At 45.9% G+C, this 10,416-nt stretch overlaps 1 protein-coding gene across 1 annotated transcript; it reads left to right on the top strand.

The window, feature by feature from the left end:
• Window positions 1-2,653: 2,653 nt before the first annotated feature.
• GPR88 (G protein-coupled receptor 88) lies at window positions 2,654-9,263 on the top strand. The gene has a single exon (XM_073008539.1). The coding sequence runs from the start codon at window positions 5,229-5,231 to the stop codon at window positions 6,381-6,383; it is 1,155 nt and encodes a 384-aa protein (XP_072864640.1). The 5' UTR covers window positions 2,654-5,228; the 3' UTR covers window positions 6,384-9,263.
• Window positions 9,264-10,416: the final 1,153 nt, after the last annotated feature.

Raw genomic sequence — 10,416 nt, 5'->3', positions numbered from 1 at the left:
GGCTTGGCACATATGGTATGTACTTGATGGCATTGAAAATGATGATGTTTATGATTCTCCTAAAATCTTAAAAAGGAAGCTGGCTGCCCTCCCTTCATCCTTCTCCATCTCTGTGGGCTGGAATGTGGATATAGTAGTGGTGAAATAACTCTTGAGGGAAATTTTATCATAACCTTGACACTAAGAAAGGATAAGATGGCACAAGAAAAATAAACCAAGTGGGCTTTACTTATGATGCAAAAATCTTTTTTTTTTTTTTTTTTTTTTTTTTTCTGAGACGGAGTCTCGCTCTGTCGCCCAGGCTAGGGTGCAGTGGCCGGATCTCGGCTCACTGCAAGCTCTGCCTCCCGGGTTCACGCCATTCTCCTGCCTCAGCCTCCGGAGTAGCTGGGACTACAGGCGCCACCACCACGCCCGGCTAGTTTTTTGTATTTTTTAGTAGAGACAGGGTTTCACCGGGTTAGCCAGGATGGTCTCGATCTCCTGACCTCGTGATCCGCCCGTCTTGGCCTCCCAAAGTGCTGGGATTACAGGCTTGAGCCACCGAGCCCGGCCAGATGCAAAAATCTTAATAAAATATTACCAAACAGAATCCTACAGTCTATCTTTAAAAGGATAATATATTGTGACCAAATAGGGTTTATCGGAGGAATACAAAGATGATTCAACTTTTAAAATTATGTCAAATGTAACCTATTACATCAACAGTTAAAAAAACATTCACTTTATATAAAAATCTCGCTAGAAATAGACAGAAATGTGTCTAACTTATAAACAATGTATCAGAAAACGATACCAAACGCCATATTTGATGGTGAATTATTAGAAACTCTAGGGTAACAATGGGGACTATCAACCAAATCAGTGACCACAGGAGAATGAGTGGTAAGAGGAGGGAGGGGCCAGCTGAAGGGAGAGTTCCGACACGTCTGCCGCTCTGGAAAGAAGTAAGCTTGGTGGGAAAGAATCTGTGGGTGACCCATAGGCGAGAGTGGAAGGCATGGAATCAGATGAGATCAATTAGGGGGAGAGAGTAGGGTAGGAAGAGAACCAAGAAGAAAAGCCAGGAACACTGTATTAAAGGAACCATGGCACTGGAGAGCCAGAGACTGAGTCTGGAAGGGAGCAGACGGAGGAACAGAAGCAAAGGGAAACCTGGAGGGAAAGGGCACTGAGGAGGAGGGTGTTCTTCACAGAGTCAAAGTAAAGAGGGCAAGGATTTAGGAGTCACGATTTGCTACTGAGAGGCTTCTGTTGACCTTAGCTAAAGCTGTTTCCGTGGAGCAGGGAGAGCTAAGGGCCGTGTGGGTGGGGATTCAATGGTAAAATCAGAAGTGGAAGCAGAAAATGAGCACTTCCACTAGGAAGGGGAAGTGAGCTGTGCGTAGGCACCACGAGAAGGAGGTGAAGTTCCAGGGGAGTTTCATAAGGTTGTGGTGAAATCAGCATTTTTGTAAGTCCGAAGGGGATCAACCAGTGGAGAGTAGAGAGACTGACAAGAGACAGCAGAAAGCAGATGACTGACGGGGCAAGTTCCTGCTGAAGGTGGGAGGAAAGAGATGCTCATAAAAGTGAATTACTGTTTCACCATGAAAAAAACATAAATGAAATCATTTATACTGCCATTCCTTTATTAATTCAATAAGTATTGATTAAGTATCTACTATGTGCCAGGTACTCACCTGGTGCTGGAAATAAGATAGAAAAAATTCCCACCCTATATTGTGTAAGTTCATGAACTTAAAAAAAAAAAAAGCAAAACCAAATCCAGAAACAAACACAAATTTGGCCCCTGTCAGGCCAGCGCTAAAGGAGGCATGGTCTTGGAGGAAGTGTGTGTGACCTCCAGGCACTGGAGTCCCTCAGCAGGAATGCTGCTCATCTCAAAGGCAACACAGAAAGTGGCAGCTGGGACTAAGGATCCAGAATTTGAATACCCTCCTACCACATTCTATCAGAGAGTCCTTTAGGACTATGTTAATGTGAGAGAAAAAAACTTTATTTCAATGACAAGTTTTCACTATGAATGATTAGGAGAGTCTCCCTTCTCCTGAAACATTGCTGTTAGGGACAGAGTGGAAAAGACTCCTGGACATATGGCCCAGAACTACAATGCATGTTAGATAGAAGAGGTACATGCTATGTGTCATAACTAGAAAGGAGAAATGCAGGCTTGCTGTGCTTAATGCACTCACAGCCTCAATAAAGACAAATGACAATAGGCAAAAGGATGATGAGAAATGCTCATTTACATCAGGAAACCTGATATTGAAACCTTCAACCCTCTGAATAGCAAGTCACTGGTTCTTTTCTTTCACCTTCCCCCCCGGCCCCTGCGCCAACCAATTTCATTCAGATACAGCTTAGCTGGACCAAATCTATCAAGTCATGCTTATCCTTAATCCTCATCAGAGTTCTTAAAGTCATCAACTAACCATATTGATTTAGAAATAGAAATAGAAAAGCAGAGAAGCTGTGTTTTGACCTTTCTCCTGAAACATTGCTCTTAGGGACGTATGACCCAGAACTACAATGCATGTTAGATAGAAGAGGTACACGCCATGTGTCGTAACTAGAGAGGAGAAATGCTAAATTCATGAAAAGGGATTCACAGAAAGTTTTTTTTTTTTTTTTTTTTTTTTTTTTTTTTTTTTTTTTTTTGAGACGGAGTCTCGCTCTGTCGCCCAGGCTGGAGTGCAGTGGCCGGATCTCAGCTCACTGCAAGCTCCGCCTCCCGGGTTCACGCCATTCTCCTGCCTCAGCCTCCCGAGTAGCTGGGACTACAGGCGTCCGCCACATCGCCCGGCTAGTTTTTTGTATTTTTTAGTAGAGACGGGGTTTCATCGTGTTAGCCAGGATGGTCTCGATCTCCTGAACTCGTGATCCACCCGTCTCGGCCTCCCAAAGTGCTGGGATTACAGGCTTGAGCCACCGCGCCCGGCCTACAGAAAGTTTTAACAGAAAGGGCCTTTGAAGTAATTGACTGGGAACTTATTTGACAAGATGAAAACAACTGCGCTGCAACCCCACCTAACATTTTTTTCTATTATGCCATGTTACCATATTCCCATATTGAGTTACATTTTCAAATACATGACTTTTCCAGTGAATAATTGAGAGAATTCCTTTTCTGAAAAACTGCCCACATGGAATGGATAAATGAGCGCTTGCACCAAAGAAGATGCCAACATCAGACTGCAAATCTCTAAGATAGACTAAAGACAAAAAGTTCTGAAGTGAAAAGTCATCTTTGTTCACACTGTGGATTATTCAGGTTTCTTGCTTTCCCCTGAGACACATTTTAAAAAACTGACTTTATTTGTTAGAGCAATTTTAGATTCATGGCAAATTTGAGTGAAAGATACAGAGATTTCCCATGTACTCCCCTGCGCCTCGCATACATAGCCCCTCCCATTATCAAAATCCCCCACCAGAGTGGCTCATCTGTCACAGTTGAATGTACACTGACACATCGTTCCCCAAAGTCCATAGCTTACACTGCTGTTTCACGTTCTACCACTTTGGACAAATTTATGAGGACACAGATCCACTATTATGGTATCATATAGAGTATTCCACTGTCCTAAGAATCTTCCGTGATCATCTATTCATTCCTCCTTTCTCCCGAACTCGGGCAATCACTGGTCTTTTTAACTGTCTCCATAGTTTTGCCTTCTCGAGAATGTCATGGTTGGTAACATATGGTATGTACCCCTTTCTGGTTGGCTTTTGTTACTTAGTGATACACGCTTAAGGTTCCTTCATATCTTTTCGTGGCTGGACAGCTCATTTCTTTTTAGCATTGGATAATATTCCATTGTCTAGATGTACCACTGACATCTACCTTAAATCTTTTGCCCATTTCATTTTTACCCTCTAACCATTTCATTACTAAAATACAAAACAAACTCTGGAAAGGAGTTTGTTGATGAGAAAACACTGAAAGTAAGATTTAAATTGCAGAATGGAGATTTTCTGTGGATAATTATCTGTGTTCCACTTTACCAAAGAAAACATGAATTTCAAGTAGTGCATAAAGTAATTCTCCTTAAAAAATGTGGGAATAAAGAAATCAGTCCTGGGTACTGGGAATATAGTTATCTCTCAGAAAAATCTTGCCCACAAAATGCATCAGACTGAGATGAAATACTCTAGAGTATATTAAATTTTATTCTAATATTGAAGGGAGAAAAAAAAGGAAGGAAAGAAAAATGAAGCAGGATGAAAAATAAGGTGATTGAGAGAGAGAAAAGACAGAGAAACTTGTTAACTACAGGACTTTCTGAGCAAGATATTTTTCTTCCTTTTACAAGTTAGAAGCTATTGAATAATTCATGCCAAGCGTGGAAAGGCTGTCTTTTCCCTGGGTGATGTATAACTAAGCAGGAGAGAGCTTCGAGTGGGTTCACCACATCAGCCACCACTCTTGCCTCTGAGCACAGGGTGCTCTCCTCTTGAGCTCAGCTTCTGCTTTTGCAGCCAAGCATTCTTGCTGCTGCTGCCTGCCTGCCCACCCGCCTGGGCTTGCAGCCCGCCACTTTACTTTCTCCAGCCCTGCTACCAGCTGAAAGTCTCCCTGCACAGCTGCCAGTTCCTGTCCAAGACCATGTGTGTGGATGCTGCTTGGGAGAAGTGGGCACTTGCTCCTGGCACTGATCCCAGTTGAGTTTCTCCTGTTGATTTCTGGACCACTGATGCTGTTGCTGAGGAGGTATTTTCTGGCATCCCTCCCTCTGAGACACCGGCTAAGGACCAGCCCAAAGGCAAGGTACCCTTCATCTCTTTTCCATGGGATTTTCCCCAGCTGGGATATCTCTGCTTTCTCCTGGAACTAGGTCCTCCTCCTGGCAATATTTCTCTCTCTCTCTCTCTTTCTCTCTCTCTCTCTGTGTGTGTGTGTGTGTGTGTGTGTGTTGGGGGAGAAGAGGAGACTGTTTTGGGTATTGCTCTGTCCTAGGGCTTCCCCAATGCCTCCTGAATGCAATGCAAAGTGGCCTTTCCCTGCCTCTGGAGACATTTCCGAGGCAGGTACCTGTCATCTGCCACCCCCGTTCTCCTCGAGCTCCCTTTCTCCCCCTCCCCCAGCCCATTATTCTGCTTCAGCCTTTTGTGTCGGTGGCAGAGGGCTGAAGGGATGTCTTTGCCCTTCTGGCAGGCAGGAAAGTGTCAGGATGGACCGAGCTGCCGGAAGCCGACGCTAGCGAGGGAGGTGTGAAGAGTTGGCCAGAATGACCAACTCCTCCTCCACATCCACCTCCTCCACCACCGGGGGCTCGCTGCTGCTGCTCTGCGAGGAAGAGGAGTCGTGGGCGGGCCGGCGCATCCCGGTGTCACTCCTGTATTCGGGCCTGGCCATCGGGGGCACGCTGGCCAACGGCATGGTCATCTATCTCGTGTCGTCCTTCCGAAAGCTGCAGACCACCAGCAACGCCTTCATCGTGAACGGCTGCGCCGCCGACCTCAGCGTCTGCGCCCTCTGGATGCCGCAAGAGGCGGTGCTCGGGCTCCTGCCCGCCGGCTCTGCGGAGCCCCCCGCGGACTGGGACGGCGCTGGGGGCAGCTACCGCTTGCTACGGGGTGGGCTGCTGGGCCTCGGACTCACGGTGTCCCTCCTCTCCCATTGCCTCGTGGCCCTGAACCGCTACCTGCTCATCACCCGGGCGCCCGCCACCTACCAGGCGCTGTACCAGAGGCGCCACACGGCGGGCATGCTGGCGCTGTCCTGGGCGCTCGCCCTGGGCCTCGTGCTGCTGCTCCCGCCCTGGGCACCGCGGCCCGGCGCCACGCCACCGCGCGTCCACTACCCGGCGCTGCTGGCCGCCGCGGCTCTGCTGGCGCAGACGGCGCTGCTGCTGCACTGCTACCTGGGCATCGTGCGCCGCGTGCGTGTCAGCGTCAAGCGGGTCAGCGTGCTCAACTTCCACCTGCTGCACCAGTTGCCCGGCTGCGCCGCCGCCGCCGCCGCCTTTCCGGGCGCCCAGCACGCGCCGGGCCCCGGTGGCGCCGCGCACCCGGCGCAGGCCCAGCCCCTGCCTCCCGCTCTGCACCCGCGGCGGGCACAGCGGCGTCTCAGCGGCCTGTCGGTGCTGCTGCTCTGCTGCGTCTTCCTGCTGGCCACGCAGCCGCTGGTATGGGTGAGCCTGGCCAGCGGCTTCTCGCTGCCGGTGCCCTGGGGAGTGCAGGCGGCCAGCTGGCTCCTGTGCTGCGCCCTGTCAGCGCTCAACCCGCTGCTCTACACGTGGAGGAACGAGGAGTTCCGCCGCTCCGTGCGCTCAGTCCTGCCGGGCGTCGGCGACGCGGCGGCCGCTGCGGTTGCCGCCACGGCCGTGACCGCAGTGTCCCAGGCGCAACTGGGCACCCGCGCCGCGGGCCAGCACTGGTAACCTAGCCGGGGCCCAAGGGAAGCGGAGATCCCCGGCTTCCAACGTCCCTGGTCACCGTCGCCTCCTTCCCTCCTAAGGCATCCCCTGCCAGAACGAAGACTCCCGCCGCGAAGCCCAGTAGATCAGGGGAAAATGTGACCTTCGACCCCAGCGGGCTACCTGAACCAAGGCCTCTCCCTAAGTGGAACACCCGACGTCAGTTTGGACGGCCACCTGATTTTTACCCTTTGTTTCTGTGTTTTAGAGAAATCCTAAATCAAAACACCAGGGACTTCAAGAACTTGCAAACTGGCGTTTTAAAATAACCGGTTAATTTATTTCGACATAGTTTGTTTTTGAAAAAGAGCTTTCATAATGTATAACCCTTCCCTCTTTCATCGTCTTATATATGAAGCGCCTTGAGTGTGCATGAGCCAAAGGAAATAACATTGAAGAAGGAAAACAATCTGTAGAAAGTATTTTAGAAAGTAACCTGTCTTTGATGATGCTTCTCTTATCATTTAGTTTTTGTATATTAACCTGGAGCAGTGAAGCCCTAGGTGTGCCCACCAGTATGAGTTGCCATTAAGACCTCAAGCCCTTTATTCTTAAAAGGGTTTTTAATAAAGTCTTTCTCAAATGAGGTAGAATCTTAGCCAGTGAGAAAAAAAAAATTATTTTATGCTCCTTTTGTTGCACTCCTAAGACTGAAAATTGGCGTTGAGTGTTAAAGTGAAAATTTTCCAGTTTGATAATTGATGGTCGGAGTCAGCACTGGAATTTTGAAAACAAATAAGGTGATTATCTATTTTAGGTACCATTTCACATTTTCTATAGCATGCACACTTGTTGCTACCCTCATTTTGTAACCAATTTATTTGCCTTATGAATGTGATTGCAGCTTTGAACATTCTGTACTATAATGGTTGCTAAGAAGAATAAGTCCTTCTGTTTTCTCTTTAACATTTAAAATATCTCAATGCACATGATATAATTAAACACTAATAATACCATGACTGCATAGCTAATATTAGCTGCTATTGCATGCTCCTAGATGCTAGAACTTATTGGGCATGTGGTATACTAAAGCGACACCCGTTAGACAAGGACATTTTACTTCTTCCAGACACCAGAAGAAATGGCCTTCAATTATTTGAAAAGAGACACAGACACCTCTGGCTACCTAGAGTTCTTCCTGTCTTGACCCAATTTATGAGAAAGCTCCCAGTTGGGACTTTAGCTCACAAATGGAATCACAGTCAGGATGGATCAGTAATATGGTTTGGCTCAGCAAAGCCAGCTGTGCTCTTTTAGGGTTTAAACAAGCCACACGTTAGAAAGCAACACTGTTTTTATGTAGTTCATATATATTACCATGACATTTAACATTAATATTGTGTATGTTGAAGGAGGTATGATAAACTCAGTCATATATAGTGAACAATTCAAATGGGAAAGTATTCTAAAACATATTATTTGAGATTTGTCATATTCATCTTTGGTTTACTAAGTTTACTTAGAAATATTTGAAATGCAAAATTGTGTGAAATCACCTTATCAAATTAAAATGGGAGGAAAGTAATTTTAATAATCATATGTCAGCATTCTGACTACTCAGCACATAAAATCTGGGCCCAAACAGCCTCAGTTAACTGCATAATTCAGGAACAAAACCAGCTTGCTTTGTTGCACACCTGGGTAATTTAAGTCAGGATATTAGGACCACTTGTTGTACATTTGAATAATTATGGAAGTTGGGACAAATATGTTCACCACCAACAATCAGCTGTCATTTTATTAATCTATCCCTTTTGTGCATGCACCATTTCTCTCTTACTAAGGTTTCATCTGTTCACATTTTCCTTGATTCAAATATTAAAGTTCAGACAACCATTCTGAGTTTTTTTTCTTCTGTCTCTGGTTTCCTTGCACACCTCCTTGAGAACATTATAACAGAGGATATGGTATTCCAAAGCACTAGTGATGAAAGTAACTTCTTCTTGCTGGCTTTATCTAATTTTAGTTTCTAAAATTATTTCTACTTTATATAATGAAATAAGGCCCACATACCAGCATTAAAGAGAAATAGGTAAGATGTCCTTTCTGTAAGTGTTGGGGAATAGGTTACAACAACAACAGAGAACTGAGAATTTTCCTTTTGGGGCGGGGCTGGAGCGGGGATGCTTTTCTAAGTCTCTGTCAAAAAGGTCTTCTTTTAATTAGACCTTTATCTCTGTTTCTCAGTGAAAGTGGCTGTGAATGACTTCCCCCGCTATTCCTATAAACATCTGCCACACATATGAAGTCAGCTTTCCAAGTGTATACCTGGTATCTTGCAGTGTTTCTGGCTAGCACTGAGAATCATCTCATACTGGCTCCATGCCATATGGGAGACCTACTTTAGCTTAATTTACTGATAATTAACTCCACAGGACTGATTCACTTTTAATTTCAAGGTAGTAATGATGTGTCTAAAAATGGTTTACCAGGGCACTAGCTGTGAGTGTTGGAGTTACTGGTTTTACAAATTAGCAGAGATCGTGTTTTTGTTCAAATGAAACCACATATTATCCACTCAGGAATAAAAAAAATCCTAATTGCTGTCGTGGGCTGCCCTATTTTGCCTTTTCTGCTTTTTTCTCCCTTTAGATATATGCCTGTTAAGACATATAGCACCCGCCTGTCTTCCCCTTGCATTTTAAATGGCTAAATTCTAGGATGTAATAGGTATTACCCCTAGCACTTTCCTTCTTCCAAATTGTAGTCTGTTAATAAACAAGAATTGTTTTTCACAAAAGCATCCACAGGTGATCTTTGTTTTAAACAGGACAGGGAGAGTTCCAAGATCAGACAAGTTTTCCCGTGTCTCAGAATTACGGGGAAAGATTTCTACAATGGGGGTGTTGTTGTTGTTGTTGTTGTTTTTCAGGAGGACCCAGTTGGAGGGTAGAGTGGGGCTGAGGAAGAGGGAAGGGGCTTATTTTAATCCGCACATACAGAAAGTCCTTGAAAAAATCAGCTTACCAATGGAACGTCGGTTTGCTTTAAACTCATGGGCAGTGCAACCTTGCTTTTCTGATAATAACCACATTGGTCAACTTCACTGTCTCATGTGTGACCTTCATTCTGTCTCCCAGCATTCAGACAGTGCTCATCTGGATCTTTAGTAGTGCTAGGAGCTGACTTGACAAAGGACATCAGTGGCATAAATTAAATTCAAGAACACTGAGAAAAATTGTAGATATCCCCTACTTTTGAGTCCTGTCCTTAAAGTTTGTGGTAGCCGGGCCAAGAGTGGAGCTCCAGATGGCGCTCTCAGTCTGCAGGAACAAGGAGGAGGGACCCTTTCTTCCCCCCTCCCTTTTAACATCGCAAGGGTCCTCATGCATAGGTGTATGACTCAGCCCACAATTCCAAGTTCTGCCTACATCCTTCCCTCATCTAGCCACCTTGCCCACTTCTGGGAGCTCATGGTGCACAAACAGGGGCCAGAGCATGCCCTGGGAGTGGCCTCGAGCCATTTGGGCATGGAATTCCTGGGTTCCAAGTACCAGCTCCTGTTGAGGGAGGCACGGGCTCTGAGTGGGCACATTTCATTGGGACTTCTTTGCCTTTGGGAAGGGTAGCCAGAAAAGGGCAGAAGCAGAGTTTTTAAGGCCTGAGACCCAGGCTGGGTTCCCACATTATCTAAGGGCGATACTGCTTTCAATACTGCTTGCACATAGACCCTCTCGAGGCATCCTTTCCTAGCCCCTCCCATCTTCAGGGACTCCTTAAACAGGTGCCACACAATGAGTTTGCCCAGATACTTAATCGTATCCTGCCTAATGCAATAGTTGAGGAGGATGGTGAGGAGGGAGTAGGATGGATTTATACAAAACAAGAAGTTGGATATTGATGATTGTGGAAGGGAAGTGATGGGTACATGGGGATGCATTGCATAGTTTTCTCTACTTTTGTGGTGTATCTTTGAAATTTGCCATAATGATAAGTTAAAAAAAAGTGAAGCTAAACTAAAAAAAAAAGATAAAGAAGAAAGGAGAAAAGTAAAGAA

Source organism: Chlorocebus sabaeus, chromosome 20 (genome assembly GCF_047675955.1).
Source record: "Chlorocebus sabaeus isolate Y175 chromosome 20, mChlSab1.0.hap1, whole genome shotgun sequence".
Classification (NCBI taxonomy): Eukaryota; Metazoa; Chordata; class Mammalia; order Primates; family Cercopithecidae; genus Chlorocebus; species Chlorocebus sabaeus.
This window is presented reverse-complemented; position numbering and strand designations above follow the sequence as displayed.

Coding starts and splice junctions, on each gene's coding strand:
- GPR88 (XM_073008539.1), top strand. CDS start 5,229: ATGACCAACTCCTCCTCCACATCCACCTCCTCCACCACCGGGGGCTCG.